The 25,965-nt window shown below is 40.0% G+C and overlaps 1 protein-coding gene across 7 annotated transcripts in view; it reads left to right on the top strand.

Moving 5' to 3' along the window:
* Nucleotides 1–25,786, top strand: part of camsap2a (calmodulin regulated spectrin-associated protein family, member 2a) — a 29,061-nt gene extending 3,275 nt beyond the window's left edge. The window contains exons 2-18 of one of the 7 annotated variants that reach the window (XM_083559583.1): nt 109–368; nt 6,352–6,513; nt 9,180–9,263; nt 10,826–10,858; nt 11,325–11,466; nt 11,810–11,949; nt 15,248–15,338; nt 15,449–15,545; nt 15,656–15,693; nt 15,800–15,869; nt 15,967–17,932; nt 19,815–19,951; nt 20,029–20,249; nt 20,637–20,709; nt 22,102–22,217; nt 23,073–23,191; nt 23,342–25,786. In XM_083559583.1, coding sequence (XP_083415709.1) covers nt 109–368; nt 6,352–6,513; nt 9,180–9,263; nt 10,826–10,858; nt 11,325–11,466; nt 11,810–11,949; nt 15,248–15,338; nt 15,449–15,545; nt 15,656–15,693; nt 15,800–15,869; nt 15,967–17,932; nt 19,815–19,951; nt 20,029–20,249; nt 20,637–20,709; nt 22,102–22,217; nt 23,073–23,191; nt 23,342–23,650 — 4,058 coding nt within the window. In that variant the 3' untranslated portion in view covers nt 23,651–25,786. The other 6 variants (XM_083559582.1, XM_083559581.1, XM_083559580.1 and 3 more) reach the window with 6 other exon arrangements.
* The last annotated feature ends 179 nt before the right edge of the window (nt 25,787–25,965 follow it).

Genomic DNA, 25,965 nt, shown 5'->3' with positions numbered 1-25,965 from the left:
AGAGCTCTAACCTCAACCCTACTGAACACCTTTGGGATGAATTGGTACGGATAATGCCTTGGCTTGGAACTTAATCCCGTCCTATCTTTTACACTTTGCCTTTCCCAGACAGCGTTCCAGACAAACTAAAGGATCCGTTCTACACGGACCAGTACGAGCAGGAGCACGTGAAGCCGCCGGTGGTCGACCTTCTACTCTCAGCCGAGCTCTGCTGCCGTGCCGGGAGTCTGATCCTCAAAAGCGATGCTGCCAAACCGCTGCTGGGCCACGACGCCGTTATCCAGGCCCTGGCTCAAAAAGGCTTATACGTGACGGTCCACGAGAGACTGGTCACCGAGAGAGACTTGTCCATGAGGCCAATTCAGATGGTAAGGATGCTTTCTTTTTGTACCTCCATTCAATTCAGTTTTATTTGTATAGCGGATGTCTTGTTTAGATACAGAAACAAGATGGTTTCCTATACGTTTATCCCTAATGATGGTATCAGGAAGAAACCTGATGAAAGGAACCAGATTTAAAGTGGTCCTCTTCTGGGTGGCACAGAATGTCCATGTCCATGTCCATGCCATGTTGAACATCCACTAGACAGTGAGAGAATTGTACTCAAAGCACCGAATTTTAACTTCTCTGTAATAGAATATTTGTACACAAATTTCTATGGTCCTGTCAAGCAGACAAAAACATGAACATGATTTACACCACGTTACACCACATACATCTGTTATCACTTATGGTGAACTCACTTTTGTTGCCAGTTATTTTGACAATAATGGATGTATGTCGAGTTATTTTTTTAGAGGACAGTAAATCTGTTGAGAGGCTAAAACTAAATAAAGTCATTGAAAATGCTTCGATCTTTCTAAACACCACCCTCCTATAAGCTGGATAGACAGATGTCAGTCTTCACACCCCGACAGCAAGGACAGGGACGATGGCTGGGGGCATTATCCAGATTAAAATCTCAGTCTCTCAGCAACAAGGGGAGCATCTAACGAATTTATTTACACTCCACAAACTCCAAATTTATGTTGCTCCACAGAAACAGGTAGCTGCTCTTACCACGCTGTCGTATTTTTATCCCGATGCAATGCAGAATCCGTTTTTTTGAAAGAGCAAGAGCGGGTAATTTTAGGCCGTGACGGGGCCCGAGGGACTCGGCGTGCCCTCGTTATAGGAAGTGCCATCGCGCGCACGATCACGGGGCCCTACTTTAGATCAGACTGGCTCGCTGCGAATCGTTGGACTGAAATTTTCTGACAAGCTACAATGCAACATTGCTTTTGGCCTGAAAATCTTTGATGATGATGATAATGATGATGTTGATTTTGATGATGGTGCCGATGATGATCTACATAGAATAAAGTGCCATTCTGCAATATCGCTCACTTGCCATTAAACTGATTTGGGGCGGTTCGGACATAATGGTTTACGAAGGACGTAGGTTCGTTCAGACTTTATAACGAATCAAGCCGTTTTAATGAGTGAATTGTGTAGATATTGTGCGGACGGCGGTGTGGTGTGTGTCACCGAGCGAGACGGATTCATAGATGTTTTGAACCACATCCCTATTAATAATTGAAGGTCTGCTGGGAACAGTATAAATAGGACAGAACCGTGTGTGTGTGTGTATATATATATATATATATATATATATATATATATATATATATATATATATATATATATATATATATATATATATATATGGACAGTAGGTGGACAGAGAATTGGTCTGCTCTTCTTACACACACACCCACACACACACACACACACACACACACACACACACACACACGAACACACACATATATATACAGTATATATGTGTGTGTGTGGGTGTGTGTGGGTGTGTGGGTGTGTGTGTAAGAAGAGCAGACCAATTCTCTGTCCACCTACTGTCCACACAAATCATTGTATTCGTATGTTGCGGCTGATAATAAGATCAAACCCTCGACGACACGAGTGGAAATTGGCAGATCCAATCGATTTTCCGCCTCTCTTTATATCCTCCAAAAAGACGGCGCGACATGAACTGAGGGTTCCCCCTTATCATTAGCATCTTCCCTCACTTTCCTCCATCGCCATGGAAACCATACTCTCGTGTTTTCGGAGCAGCCATATTTACAAGCAGAGGAATATTATTATCCATAGTGTACACGAGTCAGGATTCGGTGCTCCAGGTTTAGCTCGGGTGACACGTGAATACATGCGCTAGCGTGGGTTGTGTTTTGCAAAGACACGCAAAGCAAAAACTTTTCATATTATTCGCGTTCTGATTGACCTATTTCCTGACAGACGCGGAGTAAAATGAAGTCAACCGCACTGTTGTCTGTATTATATTTATATTAGCGATGGTAAGATTCAGGGCTTCGGCATAAAAATTAACGACGTGATGCATCGATTTAAAAAAGTGTGCATCGGATATAAGTTGCCATTTCTACATATTTGCAGCAGGGACCAATAGTATGTGAGCAAACATTGTATATTCGATTTTGTGTCGCTAAATCGTTTTTTTTTCAAGAGCATTCTTTGCTGCTACATAAAATGACGTATCACAACAATTTTTTCCACGGGTCATGGAATTTCTGAAATATCATGGAATTTTAGAAGGTCTATTCCAGACATTGGAAATCAGTGAATTTGATATTTCTTTCAGTCAAGGAAATTTTTAGTCAGTGACAATCAGGGAAAAGTCAGAGAATTTGACAATTGGAGGCCGAGGCATGTCCTGAGAGATACATAAAATCTAGATTAACATGGCAGAGGTAGAGCTGCATCTTCCTGGAGACAGAACAGGAAAAGAAACTCTGGTTTTATTTTATTTTTTTAATTTTTTTTATAAATTGCTCTTGTCCATATGAGGTTCTTCCCAAAAACTATTACCACACATAATTGCACAGAATGTCTTTGAATGTAAAAGCATGAAATTGTCCCTTCACTTGAACTAGGAGAACAAAAAGCTGTTCCAGCATGACAATGTGATGCACAAAAACAGCTCCATGAAGATATGCTTCACAAGTGTTGGATGATGTGGGAGATCTTGAGTGGCCTGCTTTAGAGGAATGATCTCAACCCTATTGGGATGAATTGGAACTGCAGCCCCGGGCTTCCTCGCTCTCTCCTACATCAGTACCTGACTTTACTAACACCCTTGTGACTGAATGAACACAAATCTCCACAAGCTTTAATGGAACATCAGAAGAGTGGAGGTTATTATAACGGCAAATAGAAACTCAACGTAAAATGGGATGTTAGCACATACGAATCTCATGCGTCCACAATCAAGGACATGTTTGCGTTTTGCTTTAAAGGGGTATCGCTTCTTTTTATGAGACCGGCGGCTTCTTAAAGGGCCGGCGCGCCCTGAACGCTGATATTTCACATTGACAGATTGAATAAGGTGGCTGAGACATTGCCATGGCAACGCTCAGGAGGCAGGCAGCTGGTGATGGTGATGTGTGTGTGTGTGTGTGTGTGTGTGTGTGTGTGTGTGTGTGTGTGTGTGTGTGTGTGTGTGTGTGTGTGTGTGTTGGTGGACTTATTGCTCTGCCTGAGGCAAGATATCTGAAATGCTGAGTGCAGCGTCAGGCCCTGTTTCTATCACACTCGCTCTATTTAAGTACTAACGTACTATATAAATAAATAAAAAAATCACAACAGGACATCATTTTCTGTTCTTATAGCAGTGTCAGCAGTCGCCATTACTCACAAGGACTCTGCTAACTCAGCTGGAGCACCATTTAACAATGGATGGTCGACTCCAGAATTATTGGCCACCCCCCCCACATCCCTTAACCCCCAAGGAAAATGAATAACGGGCAATAAATTATGTATTGAACTTATACAATGTGACATTGGAGAGAACCCTTTTTTTTTTTTTTTTTTTTTAAGTGTAATCTTTTTTTTTTTTTTTTTTTTTTGAAGTGATTATTATTATTGGCACCCCTATATTTAACATTTGGCAATGTTATTAATCCATCTACCCATCCATCTGTGTGTCTATCTATCTATCTATCTATCTATCTATCTATCTATCTATCTATCTATCTATCTATCTATCTATCTATCTATCTATCTATCTATCTATCTATCTATCGACAAAGTGTACTTGTGGAGATTATGGTCAGGATGCCTGGGGTGCGCTCCACTTTCCAATTCATCCCAAAGCTGTTCAGTAGGGTTGAGCTTTAGAACAGGCCACTCGAGCCTTCCACATCTTCCAACCCATGTAAACTAGATCTTCATGGAGCTGGCATTGCCATGCTGGAACAGCATTCAATGACGTGCAATACAATTGTGTGCCTCCAAATTTGTGGTAACAGTTTGCTAAATAACCGCATATGGCTGGAAAAGTCAGGTGTCCCAGTACTTTTGCCAGCATAGTGTAATGTATGAATATAGGTTCATTTAAGGAAAAATGTTCACAGTGTTAAGTTGTAACTGATTATATCTCTTTTATATTGCGTCTGCGTTTCGCAGTTTGGTTCTGGAGGCTGTTGTGATTGTCAGTGGTAATTATTTCTGATGCATTAGTTCTTGTTTGCAGGGAAAAACAAATCAAGAACCAGCTGAGTTTATTTACCAGCAGATCAGCATCTCGTTCTCACTGTGGCTCGCCACATGCTCACTTCTGTCAGCGTTGCGTCTCCTATAAATTACTCCTCCACCGAGCACTAAACAAGACATGTCTAATTCCACTTAGCCTTCGTTTAGCTTCATTTAGCCTTCTGGGTTTGTGGCTTCCCACTGGGCTACTGAGAAAACAGAGCGAGTTTTCATTTGTGGTGGAAGTCGTTGGAAATGCGAAGTTACTGCACTAGTGAGTAACAACGTGTCTGTCTGTCTGTCTGTCTGTCTGTCTGTCTGTCTGTCTGGAGAGTCTATCTGTCTGTCTGTCTGTCTGTCTGTCTGTCTGTCTGTCTGTCTGTCTGTTTCTCTCTCTCTCTCTCTCTCTCTCTCTCTCTCTTTTTCTCTATTGCATTCATCATTCTAATTTATAAGGTGTTCGATAGGGTTGAGATCAGAGCTCCAAAGCAGGCCATTCAAGATCTTTAACATCTAACCCATATAAAGCATCTCTTCATGGGGCTCTCTTTGTGCACACATTGTCATGCTGGAACAGGTTTTGGTCTCCTGGTTCAAGTAAAGGAAATATTTTCAAAGACATCCAATACAATTGTGGGCCTCCAATGTTATTGTGGTAATGTTTAGAGGAAGAACCACATATGGGTGGACAATTACTCTGTCTCAATGCTGTTTTGTTGACTTTAGATAGTTTACTTTAGATGTTAGAGAGATCCAGACTTATTATGGGAGTCATGGGACGGCTGAAAACGCAGGTTATAGAGGCTCCCTCCCCGACCTCCTCACCTCCTCAACATCAGTACCAGATCTCACTATTAGCTGAAGGATCACAGATCCTCAAAGAGATGCCCCATAATCTAATGGAAAGACATTGCATAAAAAAGCCTAAAAAGCCTACATTGCATAAAAACGCCTGAAGAGTTGTGTTTATTTGGCATAAGAAGTATAGGATGTGTGAGTGGATCCTGGGGTACTAGGTCATAAGGAGATGGACAAACGACTTTAAATTATATGTAAATCTCTTGGAACAAACCAAAAACAAGAACATGTAATGCTCTGAAAGCACTAATATTTCTGTAATTATCTTTTGTTCTTTTCTCTTTCTTTTTGTATTTTTTCCCCTATGGCAGCTAATGGTTATGTGATCATGTAAATATACCTCTGTTCTTTACTTGAATAATAAAAAAAATAAAAAAGATGGAGAACATACTTATTTGTTTGGGTCGTCCTATAAAAGGATAGGATAGGACAGAGGCATTTCCTGGGCATCTAGAGCCAGAGAATTGGCAAAAGTATCAGGACACCTGAACTTTCCAACCATATTTTCCTCCAACTGTTACCATAAAGTTTCTGTAGGTGACTTGCTCCAGCATAACAACGACTCTGTATACAAAGCCAGCTTCATGAAAATATGGCTTGGAAGGTTCTAGAAGATCTCGAGTGGCCTGCTAGAGCTCTGACCGCAATCCTATTGTGATGAATTGGAACACTGAGTGCACCCCAGGCCTCCTTAACTCACCTATACCAGTACCTGACTTTTGGCTGAATAAGCACACACTTTAAGGAAAAACTAGTAGAGTGAAGATTATTATAGGAGCAAATTGGGACTAAATATTGACTGGAATGTTCAGAAAGCTTCTATAAATCATACTAGGATGTCCACAAACCTTTGACTATATAGTGTAGTAGATCGTTGGTAAAGGGATTCGCGTATAACACGTGGTTCTGTGTTTGTGTGGACGTACGATCGTGGTTTCCTGTATGCAGAGTGCCCACCTGGCGCTGATTGACACGTTGATGATGGCTTACACGGCGGAGACGGTGAGCATGGACAAGGTGGTGGCGTGCATGCAGCAGTATTCCACCGACTGCGCCGACGGAGACGTGCCGTACGACACGGAGGACGGTGTCATCAGCTGGATGAATAAGGTAGATACGATTGTTTACGTTTATTTATTTTACGTGACGTCACTTTGCACGTTAAACTGTCATGTAGCGGGAAACACAAAACTGCATAGACAAAACAATCAGCACAGCAGGGAGAATAGCTTTCTGGGTGCTGTTTTGACGTCACGCAACGCCACATTAGATCACGTGCGAGTTACCGAGCACGTCACACAGCCGTGTGACATATCAAAACGCTCACCACAGTGTGGAGAGTTTTTTTTCACTTGACGTCCTCAACAAAAAAACGGAACCGCCTAATTAATGCATCATAGCCTTGTGACATATAAAAACACTTGTCTGACTGAAGTAAATTACACTGTAAATCTAAAGCCTGTCGGGGAAGACGTTTGTGCCATCCATCAACTTTCTAACAATTTGGTGTGTCTCTGGTCACTAGATGTTAGATGCTACAATAAAAATTATACAATATGCCCTGGCAGTTTGAAAATACAATTTCAAACAATTTCAGCATCTCTGTGGGTTACTATAGAGGCAATCCCATCTGAGCCAAGGCTTTGAATGTTTACATTCCATCAGTGCTGGCTGACTACACACACACACACACACACACACACACACACACACACACACACACACACACACACACTCTATAAATTGTACAATATAAACAATCCTCAGGACTGTTCCAAGTCCCAACATGTAAAAGCTAGTCGAGAGTGTTTTCCTGTATATCTCTGCCCATGTGATCTATACAATAAATGCAATGAATACAGACCAAGGCCTCTAAAAAGGTTTTCTGCTCGGAAAAAAGAACTTTTTTGTATTGTGATTGAAAGGGGAGTTATTAATTTGGCCTATAAACGTTTGATATGCATGAATATTTAATACGCATTCAATATCATCTTCCACCCTGGGGCAATTATAAAATCTTGTCTTTTTTGTCATAATGCTCAAAATACACCACTGTCTCTACGGTAGAAATCATATATGTGCTCAAAATGTGCTATAGTTAATGATACAAGTGATTTGACTGTACAATACTTCATAATAAGTGATAAGACTGGATGATACCTTATGATACAAGTGATCAGATGGTACAATACCTCATAAGTGTTCAGACTGTACTATAGCCCATCACAGTTAATCAGGCTGGCTGATACTACATGATACAATGAATCAGACTGAACAATACCTCATGACAAGTGATCAGACTGGATGATACCACATGACAGAAGTGATCAGACTGGATGATACCACATGACAGAAGTGATCAGACTGGATGATACCACATGATACAAGTGATCAGACTGGATGATAGCACATGATACAAGTGATCAGGCTGTATAATACCTCATGGCAAGTGATCAGACTGAATGCTACCTCATGATACAAGTGATCAGACTGGATGATACCTCATGGTACAAGTGATCAGACTGTATAATACCTCATGACAAGTGAACAGACTGGATGATACCTCATGATTCAAGTGATCAGACTGTATAATACCTCATGGCAAATGATCAGACTGTATAATACCTCATGACAAGTGAACAGACTGGATGATACTACATTATACAATTAATCAGACTGTATAATACCTCATGGCAAGTGATCAGAATGGAGGATACCTCCTGATCCAAGTGATCAAACTGGATGATACCACATGACAAGTGATCAGACTTTGCAATACATCATAACAAGTGAAGATACTCGATGATACCTCATGATACAAGTGATCAGACTGTACAAAAAGTCATTAGAAGTGATCTGACTGAATGATGCCTCATGACCAGTGATCAGACTGTAAAATAGCTCATGACAGTTAATCAGGCTGGGTGATACTACATGATACAATTAATCAGACTGAACAATACCTCATGATAAGTGATCAGACTGGATGATACCACATAACACAAGTGATCAGACTGATACAACTACATGATACAAGTGATCAGAATGGATGATACCACATGACACAAGTGATCAGACTGGATGATGCCACATGATACAAGTGATCAGACTATATAATACCTCATGGCAAGTGATCAGACTGGATGATACCTCATGATACAAGTGATCAGACTGGATGATAACTCATGATACAAGTGATTAGACTGGATGATATCTCATAATTCAAGTGATCAGACTGTAAAATACCTCATGGCAAGTGATCAGACTGGATGATACCTCATGATGCATATGATTAGACTGTACAATACCTCATGACAAGTAATCAGACTGGATGAATCCTCCTGATGCAAGTGATCAGACTGGATGATACCACATGACAGGTGCTCAGACTGCAATACCTCATGCCAAGTGAAGCGACTGGATGATACCTTATGATACAAGTTATCAGACTGTATTATACCTTGTGACAAGTTAACAGACTTACTATAGCCTATGATACAATTGACTTAACTGTATAAAACCTCATGACAAGGGCCTGGACTGTTCAATACCATTTTGACACAGGTGATCAGACTGTACAATACCTCATAACCTACATACTCACACTATACACTTTCTTAGGACGCAAGTGACCACACTGCACAATACCCTATGAGGCAAGTTCTCATCTGTAAGATACCTCACGATGCAATTTCGCCGTGAACAGTAAAAGCTCAAAAACACATTTTACCTTCACCATTTAACTCAAAGCTAATAATTAGTGTTTTTTCCAAAAGGTGAACGAATACTTGAAAGAGATCATCATTCAGGAGCAAAGCAGGAGAGAGGCGCAGAGGGCTGAACCTCTTGAGATCCCTAAGGTAAGTTGACCAAACTCGTATCCAGACAAGAGACAATTCTGAAGAACAAAAACCAAGAAAAACAGGCAAAGGATCAGGAAAGGACTTCAAATAATGTTTGGCAAGACTTTATAGTTGGTTGTAACCTGTGCTGGTGTTGGGGGAGGGGAGTTCAGGGTTGACGTTAACAGAACGCAATTGTTTAGAAAATAAATTTCTTTGCCGCAGAGACATACTTAGTACATCTATATAAAGTGTTGCTAAGGAAACCTGTCCCAGTTCCCTGCCTCTAATGACCCATGCCAGGTTGCTGTATAAGGTTCTTTCTCTGCTGAGCCATAGTCTTGTCATAGTAAAAGGTCTAAAGCTACTGTGTGGAATCTCTCAGTGTGATGTTATGATCTGGACATTTGCTGATGTATATCCTGCATTGTCAGAGTGCCACGCATTCCTGTTCCACGTTCTCACTCAAGCCTTACGCTTGGGACACGTGGATACTGAGTGCATCCACCCACATGGTTTTAACTTATTTTATCCAAAGAGGAGGTTTCAGAAAGAAGAAAATATATGAGTAATCAGGACATTGTTTGTTTAATCTAGGCTATTGTACAAAAGTATTGTGACAATTCCTTTTTCCAGCCATATGTGCTTTTTTTCTTCCCAAACTGCTACTATACTCTATAGAATGATTTTGAATGAGGTAACATGAATTTTTCCATTAGAACTCGGCCGATTCAGCAGTTTTGCTGAATAATCAGCACCTATAGTTGGTGGATGTATCGATGTATCGCATAAACGATCGCATATTCTCTAGCTCTGATATCAACCCTATTTTACCTTTGGGGGGGGAAAGAATTGGAACGCATTCCGGGCCTCCTCACCTCACGGCTATCACCTGACTTTATGCATGAATAAGCACCAATCTCCACAACACCTACTCAAACATCTTGCCAGAAGAGTGGAGGTTATTATAAGTACCAATTCTATGGTCAGGTGTCCACAAACTTTTGTCCATATAGTGTATTAAAAAAGCTTATTAATTAAATATTTGTATTGAGTTTTGCACAGAGGTATTGCAGGTCTAAGTTTTTGATGGTATTATAAGATGGCACTTTTATTTGGGGGTGTGTGTGTGTATATGTGCGTGTGTGTGTGTGTGTTTTGAAGGCAGCATGACTGTTATAAAGCCACCAGTCATGAAAGTTTAACAAGTAAATGTCTGCAGAGACCCTTTTGCTTTTTGCTGCGGTGTATACAGCAAAGCCCAGTGCAGTTCTAGGACACTTGGACACTTTTTCCTGTAAAAAAAAAAAAAAAAGTCCTGTGGAACAAAAAAAGCCTCCTTACCCCTTTTCCCTCATCGACCCTCGTAGCTGCATTACTGTCCTGACACTAAAGTAACCACAGTGAATCTTGTTTCATCGTTTTTTTCCCCCTGTGTTTTACTTTAAGTAACGAGCTATTGATTTAATAGGAAATCACATTTTCAGTCTTCTGTGATGGGATGAGATTGATTTTTTTCTTCTGTCCTTATCCTGAATCCTGTTCTTCCTTCTTCTCTCTTTCCCTTTCTCTTTTTGAAGTCTCCAACCAAATGGTATATGAAGCTGGTTCCTGTAAGTTGCAACACGCTCGTTTTTCCCTCCATCACGCTTCCATCTGCTTCCATCAGTCGCCTCACATCGTCCCTCTAGTGTTCGTGTGTTTGTCATTTTTTTCTCATTTATTTCTAGAAGCGAAATAGCTTTTATATATAGATATAGATATTTATATTTCTCATTGCATTTGCTTGGAAAATCTTTTTTCATGAGTTTATTTTTTATTTTTTATTGATTTCCCATCTTAAAAATGTTAAAAGTCATGTTAATGATGTTCATATGTCATTCCTTTTGTAACCCACGCAAAATATTGTCCTCGCTTTTGCTGCGGGTGAGCTTTACTTACTGCTGTGTGTGTGTGTGTGTGTGTGTGTGTGTGTGTGTGTGTGTGTGTGTGTGTGTGTGTGTGTGTGTGTGTGTGTGTGTGTGTGTGTGTGTGTGTGTGTGTGTGTGTGTGTGTGTGTGTGTGTGTGTGTGGACTCAGTCCCGCTACAGGAAGGAACAGACTTTGCCTAAAACAGTACCATGGATCCCCCCAGTGGACAACCTGCTGAAGGACAGCACAGATGGCTGCGCCCTTGCCGCCCTGCTGCACTTCTACTGCCCTGACCTCATCAAACTAGAAGGTGGGAACTACTGCCAAGTGTTTGTGTTTGTGTGTGTGTGTGTGTGTGTGTGTGTGTGTGTGTGTGTGTGTGTGTGTGTGTGTGCGTGCATCCATTTGTAAGATCTTTTTTGTTTTCTATCATTTCCAGCATGTTAATCATCCTTGTGACACGTTTCAAGTGATCGCATCAGCCCATACACAAAGGCAAAATCAGATCAATGACAAAGGAAATGACCGCCTTTGTCACGTGATGTGCTGATTAACGGCCCGACCTCCGATTGGCCGAGTCCGTCTGTACTTCAGAGCCGAATGGGACTTCAGGAGCTCAATTTGTACATCGGTTTTCTTTTTTTCCCCCACAGACGTGTGCCTGAAAGAGAGCATGTCTCTGGCGGACAGCTTGTACAACCTGCAGCTGGTTCAGGACTTCTGCCAGGAGCACTTGAACCGCTGCTGCCACTTCACCCTGGAGGATATGCTCTACGCCTCTTCTTCCATCAAAGTAAGCCTTTGCTTTCGTCAGCTTTGCGTTCAAACCAGCGAGGCGGCCGTATGTACATGATTAGTGTGTACACAGTGGTATGCTAGTAGGGTAAGCTAGCTATGAAATGTTGGAAAGAAGAATATTATTGTAACCACTGAATGCTGAAGCTCTTTACAATTACAATATCCTTACAATATTTCGATCTTATGATGACGATAGCGATACGACAAAATTGTGAAAATAAATTAATTTTATGTTTACATACATATATACTGTATATAAATAAAATTGTCTATAAATTGCTCTGTTATGCATTTTGATTTGTTATATTATGAACAAATTACAGTATACTACCCTCATTCTGATCACCATTCGTTAAAACTCCTAGGAAGGATTTACAAATGTAAAGCATCTCCACAATGGTTTTGATTTCAAGGAAACTTTCAGAGAAAAAAATGTTTCTCGAACATTCCTCAATATCAGTTGTACCTAAAAACGGATAAAAATCCAAAATCACCATAGTATAACTTTTTTTATATGATTCTTCGACTCACTAAAGTATATTTTGTATCACATAATATCTAACTTATACTAAGTAATGCTGCCAAAACAGTTTTGTCGGATCAGGGCCTTCGCTCCCAACGTGCATCAATGAACCACGTCCGCCCATGACCCTGTTTCCGGTACACCACTGTTCCTTTCTTGGACCACTTTTGATAGATACTGACCACTGCAGACCGGGAACAGCCCACAAAAGCTGCAGTTTTGGAGATGCTCTGACTCAGTTGTCTAGACGTCACAATTTGGCCCTTGTCAAACTCGCTCAAATCCTTTCACTTGCCCATTTTTCCTGCTTCTAAAACGTCAACATGCCATGATGAAGAGATAATCAGTGTTATTCATTTAAACGGTCATAATGTAATAATGATCATGATGTAATGCCTTGTCGGTGTATATAGTAGGATGTAGTATTATATAGTGTATATATAGTATGAACTATAGTTTAAATGTGAATGCAGCTCTGAAAATTTCTAGAGATTTTCTAGACCCATTAATGGAATTGATAGATATTTGTTTTTGCTACTTATAAAAGTATTATTGGGCAGTGATGGTTCATGTGCTATTGGGATTAACTCTAACAATTAGTATCTTATTTTGTGTGGTCATGCGTATATATATATATATATATATATATATATATATATATATATATATATATATATATATATATATATATATAGTGCAACCTCGATACTCGCAAGGGTTACGTTCTCTGACCCCTCGCGGGTAACAAAAAATCGTGAGGTTTTTTTATTTCATTAAAGTGCGATTAAGGCATTCCTGTTTGACAATTTTTATTACAAATATAAATAGAATAATATAAAAGAGGCGAAGTTATAATAATAAAAAATAAAATAAAAAAATCACCTGAAAAACTTTTTATCACTAAACATTTGTTTTACTGATGCGGCAACTTCAATCAAGCATCAAAATCTGCCATAATGCACACATCTGGCAATTAAAACCGTCCGTGTGGAAACATGACAAAAGATCAGTTTGGTGGTGATTTAGAGCTCGGTTTGTGTACTAGAACAGGTTCGGGCCCATATATGGGTGTGGTTTTTAGGTGTCCACATGCGTTCGGCGAATGCTGACTTCTCTAGCTTTTGAAATTTTTATGAGTTTCCTGTTCAAACTTATTCCTGAAATGGAAACATTGACGTATACATCGAAGTTTACACTTTCTCTGTGTGAAAACATCTGCCATTTCTTCGTTGGTGGACGGACTAAATCCGACCGAACACCAATTGCCGTGGTGTACGGTATGATGTCGAGGCCATGGTTTTTTTCTTGGAGTATTGCAGAGCTTTCTTTAACAAGCAGAAGAACATTGAGTGGGTGCACATGGTTCGTTCTCTCGCGTTTGCCAAAGCGGTGAGTCACGCATTACAAAACGCTCAGTGGTGAGAGGCTCCCCATGGTAACGTATTCTCTAGGTCTGTGAAGACATGCTAAAATATAAATTGCTCCCAGGCTTCTTTGTAACGGAAAAATACAATCATCTTTGGAAGTTTATAGTTAATAAAAGCAAATGTTTTGCCTTTGGTTTTACTCAAAGTGAAGTCCAGTCAATATTATCTAATATTGTTTGAACTTACTTTACATAGTAGCTGATGCATTGCTCGTAGCAAACAGGATATTAGCATAGACAAAACCTTCATACAATGAAATGTCTAACAATGTATCTGTATTAATCTTCACTCCTGAGGAAATTCATTCTCAAATCTCATCTTATGTAATATTGTGTTTATTTTATGCAAATTGTTTACAATGCGAAGCTTAACCTGATTGAAAACCTTGACAAGGCTTCAGAATTAAGTACACTATGTTTCAATTAAATTTGCTAATTTGTATATTAGTTATCACCCGGACACACAGCTTTGCTTCCAATGATGACTAGAAGATTCTAATAACCAACATAATTTCTATTTTAGTTTTGTCAAAGATGTTGACTAACGTGCTCTCTCTTGGTTAAGGTGGCTAGCTGTTACTACCTTCTTTATGAACCACACATGATCTATTTAAAATTATTTAAATTATTTTTGGAAAAAAGGTTTCTGAAGTCTTTTGGAGTTTTTTTATGAATAAGTGATCAAAGGTGAATTTTACTGACAGCTAGGTTGGATCATACTTATCAATGAACAATCATACAAACAAACATACTCCATGTAAAATAGTACTGAACTTTTATTTACAAAAATACAAATAAATGTAATTTCAATGCTCTGGACTTTGTGAAGACATTTAAAGATGGCCATTTTAAGAATGTCTGTTTGGATTTATGTAAAATGGTAGGATTTTAAAGTAAGATTCCATTTGTAACATTAACTAAAGTTAATAAATGCTGAATTTTTTCGGTTAACTTTAGTTAATGCACTATGAACTAACATGAATGGAGCACTCACGTGTCAAAACAAACAGCACATAGCGCCAGTGATTTGCCTCCAGAGGCCGCTCTTGTTCTGTATAATGATAGCGGACCTTCTCCAGCACAGACGCAACCCGGAAAAACTATTTGCTCATTGAACATTTAGTTATATACTTATTTCACTAGATACTACTATTTTAACTAGATTTAAGGAATTGGTGATAAATTCAACAGCAGAGCATTAGTGAGATTAGGTACTGATTTAGGGGCTTAGTAGTTGTGGAGGTTGTTAAATTGTAAAGTGGGGTTGAGGAAGTCAGGACTCTCTGACTTGATTTATGTTTCAGGCACTATTAATCCCTTTTGCGTTTCTTTTCTCTTTGACAGAACAACTACCTTGTATTTATGGCTGAGCTCTTCTGGTGGTTTGAAGTGGTTAAGCCATCTTTTGTGCAGCCTCAGGTTTTGGTCAATGACTGTAAGCAAAAGCATGAAATCTAAACAATATCAACCATATTATTATGAGCGTTCAAAGTTTGGAACAGATAATTCACTACATGACCTGATTGTTTTCTCTGTGGCCTTTAGCACCAGCTCCTTCAATAAAGAATGTGCCATCTGTGCCCATTTCTAAAGTCACAAAGAGAAGCTTCATGGAACGACCTCCTAGTCCAGACAGACCAAGGTACAGTAACTTTTCCACCCTAAGGATCTTTAGACTTTCTATATTTTACTTACGTGTAATTCTGGGCCTCGCTAATGTGTGATTTTTTATTTTTATTTTTTTACTTTTAGTCTCCCGCTTCGACCACAGCCTTTAACATCAAACTCAGGTAAAACTTTAGAAAGGGAAATTTTCTTTTTTTGATGTTTCATAACTGTTACGTGCTGAGCAGTGTGTATTGTAAAAATATTAACCATTCTTTCCATGCGGTAAAGGAGAGATCAGACGATCAACCTCCATGTCGTTTGTCGACAGCTTTTTGGGAACTTGGCCCAAGGAGAGGAGGTGTGAATACTTAGGACACCTTGTTCAACACTACTGTATTTATTACAAATGTTATAGATGTCTTAAAACCTGTGTGTTTTATAAATTCTTGTCCTAGGGCAGGGACTCAGGGAGTGTCTTTTGACATACCTTTGGATAAGGACAACACCAGCCAAGCTCTTCCACAACCCAGGCGAGGCATGACCCGGTCTGTGAGTACTGAAGGATTCGGGCAAAAAATAGCCAAGGGAATGAAGCGGAATCTGTCCTTCCAGCCTGTCAATTGCCAAAACATTGGCATCGAGGAAGAGGGCTGTCCAGATTCCCTTGTGGAACCCCAACATGGTGGTCTGAATGGTACCACTCAAAGTAGTATCGAGGAAGCTCTGGAAATCATCCATAATTCAGAAAAGCCACAGGAGGACACCAGGGATGAGGCAGAGAATGAAGGTTTTTTCCTTCACATGAAGACCGAAGGAGAACGGACCTCCAAAACCCAAGCTGAAGAAGGAGACTCGTTGTCCGAGGCCATGGGAATTTCGAGTGCTTCAACTACCGAGGTGGACACCGGAATCCATGTAAAGACAGAAGACATCCAAGAGACTCTGGATGACGACTCATCGCTGCGAGACTGCACAACAAGTATGGAGTTAGATGCAGACCAGTGCTTTGAGGCTAGAGCAAGTAACAGCCAGGATTCCATTAGTTCATATCCCAGCAGTATTGGCACCAAATCTCCCATCGCTGATATTCCCATAGGAGTTAAGATGACTAGCTTTGCTGAACAAAAGTTAAAAAAACTTAATCCAAATGCAGGGGGAAACTCTCAAGGGACCACGCCAGACAGTTTAGACCTCAACCTTTCCCACTCAGTATCCTGGGCCCCCTCACCAGAAGCAAGTCCTGCCCACCAGCCACAGAGGGATCCAGCGCAAGCCATGGCTGCAGAAATGGTTCAGCTGCGTATGCGGCTAGAAGAGAAGCGTCGAGCCATAGAAGCTCAGAAGAAAAAGGTGGAAGCTGCCTTCACCCGTCACAGGCAAAAGATGGGGCGCAGTGCCTTTCTAACGGTGGTCAAAAGAAAGAATGACTGTGCCTCGCCGAACCAAGAGAACGCCCCAAGCTCAGAGAGTACCAAGACACCATCAGAGACTGCAAAATCTCCAGAAAAGTCTCCTGTCAAGTCTTTTAGCGAGGACAACACATCTGAGGCAGATTTGCTGGAGTACACACGCTCTATTGAGAAGTTAAACAGTTCCTTGAGCATTTTGCAAGTAGAGATGCAGAGGCTGGCCCAGCAGCAGGAGATCATCATGCAGATGCGGGAACAGCAGGCTTGGGTTGTGTGTCCACCACAGCCTTCTCCCCAGAAACAGGTACGTGAACTTAGAGGAAGCGGGACTCGCTCCTCGGGGTCCCCCTCACCGGCAGACTCTCCGCATGTTACCCATCGCTCTCCTACCAATATCAAGCGGAAGTCGGCTTCCTTTCACTCCAAAACCCCTCGGACACCCAGGCCTACCGAGCTCAAGATCACCCCATTCAACCGAGTCCTGACTGTACCACAGTCTGTGGACAGCCTACCTCGTCTGCGCCGATTCTCACCATCTCAGTCCGTGTCTTCGTTTGCGTACTTAGGGAATGACACAAAGCCAAGCAAAAATAATATGCAAGATGAACCCGTATTTACAGAAGGTACTACATCTGATCTCACTTCGCCCACCAAAGACTTACAACAGACTGAAAATGACACAGTCATTGCAGATTTTGAGGAGTTCGAGAACAGTGCGGAGGAAAATGTAGAGATGAAGAACAAAGGAAAAGAATCCAAAGGAGAAATCAAGCCCACAGTGGAAACTAGTGTTTCGGAGGTGTTGTCCCAAGCTGTAAAAGAAACCTACACGGTAACCCCTACCGAGAAACCAGCAGATATTGCTGGTCAAAACAACAAAAACTTGATTGAAGTGCCACTATCCATTCTAAAGCCCCTTGAAGGACAGGAGTTCGAAGATGTTGGAGAGGCAATGCCAGCAGGAGAGAACCTGGAAGATGACCAGAAGATGTGCTGTGGGTTCTTCTTTAAGGTATGCATTTATCACGTTCCCATCACTTAGCTATTTATCTTATAAGAAGGCATGAATATCATACTTGTATTTACAAAAACCTTACCATCTTGAGAGTTCTTCCATTGATAGTTATTGATTGATCGATAGTCCCAAGTTTGCAGTATCTTTTTAAACCTACTGAGGAATCTGAAGAATTTCTAGTTTCTTGCTCCTCTGGAATCAATTAATTTATGGGCCCAGCATTGGTAGGTTGGTGGGATTTGAAGTCATGACCTTCTAATCAGAAGTCCAATGTCTGGAAAACAAAAATGTCTCAGATGCCCTCTAGTGGATATCTTCATTTTTTTTTTTTTTTTTTTCAACTCTACCCATTTTCATATTAATGAAAGCTAAGGGACCCAAACTTACATTTTGGACAAATACAGTAGAATTTTCTATTTCTGACATTATACCTAACAAACCAATGTAATTAAACATTGTGATGACAAAAACCATGGCACTTCAAACTAACTCACTTTTATAACAATTTAAAATTGACTGTATTTCCTTAACTTATACATTTGGTGAGGTTAGCCAGTCACATTTGTTTGTACAAATTGACAATATACAATCAATTAAAAGTGGTTCTAATTGGATTGTTTGTTTGAGTGGAGTTTGCATGTTCTCCTGGTACTTCAGGGGTTTCCTCAGGGTTTGAAAACCTGTGTTGTAGGCATTTCCACAGAGTTTGTGTATGAGTGTAGCGGTCAGCCGATAGCTAGGTTGGATCGTACTTGTCGATAACCGATAATTCAAACCGATAGATTTTAAAATAGATACTTGTTAAAAAAACAAAAACACTCCATGTAAAATAGTATTTAAATTTTTTTTTTTACATTTACTTATGCATTTTTAAATTAAACTTTTTAAAAATTTTAAACTTTAGTTCATACATTTTGACTAAAAGACAGGAGGTGGAGCTGAAAGTAGCAGGGTTGAAGTTGGTAAGATTTTCATCGGAAATGATAAGGATGGACAGGATTAGAAAAAATTTTTTTAGAGGGACAGCACATGTAGGACGTTTTGGGGACAAAGTGAGAGAGGCCCGATTGAGATAGCTTGGACATGTGCAAAGGAGGGACATGGGGTATATCGGTAGGAGAATGCTGATGATGGCGCCACCAGAAAGGATGAAAAGAGGAAAACCAAGGAAATGGTTTATAGATGTGGTGAGGGAAGACATGCAAGTAGTTGGTTTGAAAGAGGCAGATGTAGAGGACAGAGTAGTATGGAGATGGATGATCTGCTGTGACGACCCATAATAGAAGCAGCCAAAAAAAGAAGAAGAAAAAGAACTTTGGTTCATACACTATGAATTAACATGAATCAGTCAACTTCTTAATGAGTGTGTGTGATTGTGCCCTGTAATGGGTTGGCATTAGATCCAGGGTGCCCCCACCTTTTTCCTGAGTCCCCTCCAGGCTCCCCTGTTTAAAGTGCGTACTACAGAAGATGGATTGATAGATGAATAGTCAGTTTACTCATCATCAAGCTTTCCAGTAACATTGCAGGACCCTGTAACTCATATTTCCAGTGTAATTGCAATGCCCCGAACTGCTGAGCAATTGGTGCTCTGCCTTTTCTATAGCGTTCGAATGTTTAACGAGATTCCATATTGGTATAAGCCGAGCTTAAGTGGCATTATGAAACTTGTTGCACACCATGTTAAAAATCAGCTTGCACGTCAATTAAGCATGTTAATTACAGAGTATTTCTCCTAAATACTGTAGAAGAGGTACGATTGTTTACAGCGAGAGTAGCGAGCAAATTGGTGCCTTTATTAACGCTAATGAAAAGCTGTTATTTTGAACAAAACTTGGCTGACTTCCTCGGCGCTTGTGTTTACGCCGCTAATTAACAGGATGACATGAAGGGGGAGGACAGTATGGCGATAAAGCGAGCTGCCCTCCTGGAGAAGAGGCAGAAACGGGAGCGGGAGAACCAGCAGAGGAAGCAGCAGCTCGAGGCTGAACTGGAACACAAGAAAGAAGAAGCCAGGTGACGACTTATCCAACGCTTTCGCTAGCATAAAATATTTCGATAATATTTGTAATATTCTGCTTCTTCTTTGTCAGATTGAAGACTGAAGAAGAACGTCAGAAGAAGGAAGATGAGAAAGCCCGGCGGGAGTTCATTAAGCAGGAGTACCTGAGGAGAAAGCAGCTAAAGCTCATGGAAGACATGGATATGCTGGTGAAAGCCCGACCAGCCACGGCTAAGCAAAAGAAACCACGGCCCAAATCCATTCATCGCGATGTCATCGAGTCCCCCAAAACCCCTGTCAGGGCAGCAGCAGGTGAACGGGCGCATGCCCTTTTCCTGGGCAAGACTCATGTGCTTTGTGCCACCCTCGGCCTTTTGCTTTCCTGCTCACTGATTTCCTTTAGACCTTCTAACCCGATCTAAACCTGTTTTCCTGTCGCTTTGCCTTGCTAATAATTGTTCGTGCCACTAATTGTTTTGTCTGGAATCCTCTAAACTGCCAAACAAACTCTTGAGACTAATTTTACTACCCTTTCTAACATCTCTTGTTGAGATTAGATTAGAAATCAATGTGGGCAGTGAGCTTGACAAAAGGGGAGTTCAAAGTACAGCCCGTGGTCTTGTCTTAGAATTGTCTAACCGTATTTCCGGGTGCGTTGTTGTGTTTTACATCCAGGTTCACGACCTCGTGTCTTTTCAGTGTCCAGTCTCTCTTTGGCCTCCCTTAGTCTGGGAGACAATGACAGTATCAGCTCGGAGAAACGAACCCCCAGGTAAGGATCATGGTTTAAATTTAAAAATAAACAGGGTTCCTATGCACTTTTGGAAAAGTAGGAAAAAGTATGGAATTTCATTTGTGATTTCCAGGTCTGGATTAGTAGAGAAAACAGGTTTCCTGGAATAGTATGGAGAAAAGAACATTGAGTATTGAAAAACATTTGTGTTGTCCTGTTCGGATTTAAAAAAATATAAAAGAATTTAAAAAAGAATTTGTTATAAAATGAAGGCACTACACAAATACATTTGAAAATGAAAGAAATCGTCTAAAAAGCACACGTTCGTCTTCAATTGTTTCCCAAAGGTTTCAGTCCATACTGAAACATCTGAAAACGCTCACGTCCCTGTACTGCGCATGAGCGAAAGACAAGATACTTTCCGGCTTTTTTACGACAAAGTTGTGAAAGCAACTAAAAATGCATCATGGTTCCAGCAATGCATCACTTGCTGGGGTTACCTTCTATGACACCCAGCCCACCCCCCATGGGGACTTCCGGGGGACCACTGTATTAGCGTGGGCATGGCCAAAAAGTGTTTTTTCTTAATCGGTTTTGTAGTTTTCTTGGTGGAAAAAAGATCAAATTTATAAATGATTAACATTGCACAGTTTTATAATTGGAGTTTTGATAAAATGCTGTGCATTGAACGTGTTAATTTGGTGTTGGTGCAGTAGCTCCAACTATCTGGCAAGTTTTTGGTAATGTAATAGTATAACCCAGAGATTCTGACTTTGACATGCATCAGATAATGTAACGTAACGCATGTTATAGTTGGAATTTATTTATTTATTTTAGATGTTAAATATGGCCTTAAAAATCTGCATGTTTAAATCTGGAAATGTATCGACTGTTAAAATGACTGAAATGTGTAAGAGAAGTATACCGGCAGCAAGGCTGAAATTTTTTTTTCTGTGTCGTCTAGTACCTCTCCAGTATTAACATTTCTTCTTCTGTGAATTCCTTTGTCCTTTCACATTCAGAAGCAATAGCTTAGCGTCGGCCAGCCTATACGGCTTCTTGAGCTCTCCTCGTGTACGAAGGAGAAGGTCAGTCTTAGCTGGATCAGCCTCCTCGCCATTCCATTCCTGGTCAAAGGATAGCCCATGCATACACATTCCATATCACTGCAACTGCTTTCTTGTGGGTTTATTTTTCATCATATTATCAGCTTATCCTTCATACTTTGCAGCCTAATGAATAATGTAAAGATTTCAATCCAGCGTGCGATTGAACACTGCGTTTAGAAGAGCAAAATACCTTATTATCACCTGCTGAAGTTGCATGAAAACAAAAACGACGTGGAACACTCCTTACTCTCTGTTTTTGGCAATATTATGCATTATACACGACTGACAGCATGATTTATTTATACGATGTGCGCCCCAGTAGGCCTGACTCAGCTGACAGCTTCCTGTCTCCTTCATGCTCCGGGAGCCATAATGGCGAGAAAGACTGGGAAAATGCCTCCACCACCTCCTCAGTCACTTCAATCACCGAATACACAGGTTCGAGTCATGGCCTTTTTTTTTATAGCATATTAAGATGAATTCATTCATCAAATTTGCCATGGAAAGGTTATATACACGATATGGGCAAAGGTTTGTGGACACCTGAGTATGACAGATAGGATTGAATTTTACAGTTACTCCAATTCATATATTTTTTAATGGATACTAGATAAAACAAACATTTATTGTAAAATAGTAATAAATTGTGGTATAAAATTTTTTCAAAAGTACTAAATCATTAAATTATGCACACATACCCTGGCAATTTGCACAATTCATTTCATTTTCTTTTCTTTCTTTTTAAATTGCCAGTTTGCACTGTTTTTTTTATGTTGCATCATCTGCAATATTGTCTCTTTTTTTTTTTTTTTTAAAGTTATTTACGATTTGTGTACGATCTGCTGCTGCTGCAACACAATAATTTCCCTCACGGGATCAATAAAGTATATCTTAGTCTAATTTTGAATGCACTAAATGAAACAAATATGAATTTATCAATCATATTAATAAATATTGAGGAAAATAAAAGACATACATTTAAACTAAAACAAAAAGTAACACTCCAAATAAACAAAAACAGTTAAATCCAAAAAAAAAAAAAAAAAAAAGTACGTGTCATCAGTTATTTACCTCTAAAGGCCGCTCTCGTACTGCCTAATGCAACCCGGAAAAACTACCGGTATAGCCAAAATAGTTCCAGTATTGGCATGCTGGAACAGCTTTTGGACTCCTAGTTCAAGTAAAGGGGTTAAACCACATATGGTTTGAATTATCAGGTGTCCCTAAACTTTTGTCCATATAGAGTATGTTTGCATTATATATATTTATTTATATATATTTATATATTGGCAGGTCCTAAGTTGTACAAAGAACCCAGTGCCAAGTCAAATAAGCATATTATTCAGAACGCTTTGGCTCATTGTTGTCTGGCTGGGAAGGTCAATGAAGGTCAGAAAAACAAGATCCTGGAGGTAAGAACATTAATAATAGTGTTTACAATATGTTCAAGGCCAAACTGCTTTCAACAATAAGTCAAGCTGTCACTAAATATTAATATAATACGCAGTGTTAAGACCGACGTCCTGCATCATAACCTACTGTTATTCAACTTTTTTCTGCAGGAGATGGAGAAATCGCAGGCCAACAACTTCCTGATCCTGTTCCGCGATTCGGGTTGCCAGTTCCGCGCTGTGTACACGTACTACCCGGAGACCGAGCAGGTAAACAAGCTGGCCGGGATCGGGCCCAAAAGCATCTCGCGGAAGATGATCGAGGGCTTGTTCAAGTACAATTCGGACCGCAAGCAGTTTAGCCAAATCCCAGCGAAGACCATGTCTGCCAGCGTGGACGCCATTACCATCTACAGCCACTTGTGGCAGACCAAGAAGCCGGGGACGCCGAAGAAAGTTGCGCCTACCAACAAGTCCTAAGATTTGATATCTGTTTGCGGCTCTTTGCGCTTAATTCTTTTCTCTTTTTTTTTCTGATTTATAAACGCCGTATTTTCCGCATTTCCACGTCACGGGAACACGACCAACACTATATGAAATATGCACCACTGGATTGTAAAGCAACATGGGCTTGCCACTGGAACTCACTCCTTTATTTAGAACCTGGGAGTCGCATTGCATTTCAGTTAAAGCATATGAGTGTGTGTGTGTGTGTGTGTGTGTGTGTGTGTGTGTGTAGGGGGGGACTTTTCTATGTGGACAAAAATAAAAGGGAATGATGAAAATATGACTGATATTTGGTACCCTGAAGCACTGAATTTCAATTATGTGTAGAAACAGTATTATGTGTGTACGTTTTCAATCGGCCTCGGTTTCTTTGGATGTTTTTATGGTATGTACTGTTGTGCTCTTATGATGAAAGATAAGGTGTCGGTCAAAGATTTGGAAAAACTTAGCCTTTTATGGTTTTGGAGAAACACACACACACATGTATGTTATATTTCTTTTCAACAAAACAAAACGGAAGGTTACCGTAAATAACGGTATGGAGATTTACTTTGACCAAACATTTATATAAAATGTAGACTTTTTTTAATTGAAAATCCTCTCTTAGCATGAATGCTAACTTTACACGATCTCCGCATCCGGACAGTTCGTTTCTCCAAAGTTCTTCAATAGTTCACCTTCAGTTCATCCAAGAGCAGTTTTATAGGATTTGAGTGCAGTGCCTGGGCAGGCCATTCTATGATTAATAACATTCCAAGCTACTGTTTGCTCTCTAAATAAGGGCTTGGACATACACTTCGGTTCCAATGCGCCGCAGTCCAGACGAATAGAACGATGGCCATGTGGTTTGGTTTTCCTTTTAAATGGAAGCTACCATGCTTTAAAACAACCCCAAACCATTACGCTTCCACTTCCATGTTTTGCTGAGGCAGTCTAAAATCTTTTCTGGTCACAAGATGTTCTGTTTGAGAAAATTCGACTTATCTGTCCACCAGTCATTCCTAGATTGCTGCAGGAACATGTATCTCCAAAACCATATAGGACAATACACTATTTTCACACTGTTCACATTCACTGTAATTACAATTCAAGTGCTTGTTTTATGATTCTGATAATTTTTTTCAATATATATATATATATATATATATATATATATATATATATATATGAGAGAGAGCTGACCAACGCTGTACCATATGCCTGCATTAAACAAATCGAAGATCGATGGTGATAAATTTGTATATTTTTTTTTGGTTCACAGCAGGATTGTGAATTTTTAGTGTTTGTGTGTGTGTATTTGTGTGATAGGTTTGTAAGGCTTCGGACGTACCCGACTTCATAATCATGCAATAGCAGGTTGTTCAAATGAAGCTCTCCGGATAACGCCATAAACAGTAACGTGTTCGGTGGTCGTTTTGTAGGGATTAAGATGTAATATATATAGTCACGCGGTATTAGTAGTTTCTTTTTAGCTTTTTCTCATTTGTGATAGATGATTTATCGGGAACCATGATTATGTCCTCTAAAGGGGACTCGGTATCGTCTATATTGTGTCTTTCGAAAATGGAATGTGCCAAAATGAACAAAGGACTGGTGCTTTTATGAATAATTTATTTCGGATCGGGAACGTCAACAACAAACGTTGACGATTCGTATATTTGGATGGATGGAATATTTTACGGGTTGCTAAATTTGATATGAACAAACTGATTGTTTTTTTTTTCTTTGCTTCCTTGTGCCATGACCAATTACTTTCCTTTTTACATTATTAATAATAGTCAATTACAGAACGTAAATTGGGTTGGGGTGTGCAGGGAAAAAACGACCTACAGGGTTGATGTACTGTATTTGGGAGGTTTTGCGGGTTGAACAAGGACTTTTTTCGACAGAGTTGTATTCAAGTCATTTGGCTGTTCCAAGCCATACAGAAAAAAGGAACTGGCTACGTATTTTGTAAAATAATCGCATTTGACATCTTGTACATTGTGTTTGGAGTTCATCTGCTTTTTTTTTTTCTTTTTTTTTTTTTTTTTAAGACACTGCTGTCAGTGAAGTAGGCGCACACATTCGAGTCATAACGCATTAAATAAAGTTGTGCATGACCTCAAATGATGTATGGGTGTATGAATGTTTTTTTTTTTTTTTGTGAAAGAACCTGAATGCCCTATATAAGTCTCTAATTGTAGACATGCATTCAGGGTGTGATCACTGTAAGAAAGGATTCCTACTCAGTTGTATTTCCACGCTTCACCACTAGAGGCAGACATACAGTTTACCGAGCTATGACA

The sequence above is a fragment of the Silurus aristotelis genome (assembly GCF_946808225.1).
Source record: "Silurus aristotelis genome assembly, chromosome: 13".
NCBI classification, from domain to species: Eukaryota; Metazoa; Chordata; class Actinopteri; order Siluriformes; family Siluridae; genus Silurus; species Silurus aristotelis.
This window is presented reverse-complemented; position numbering and strand designations above follow the sequence as displayed.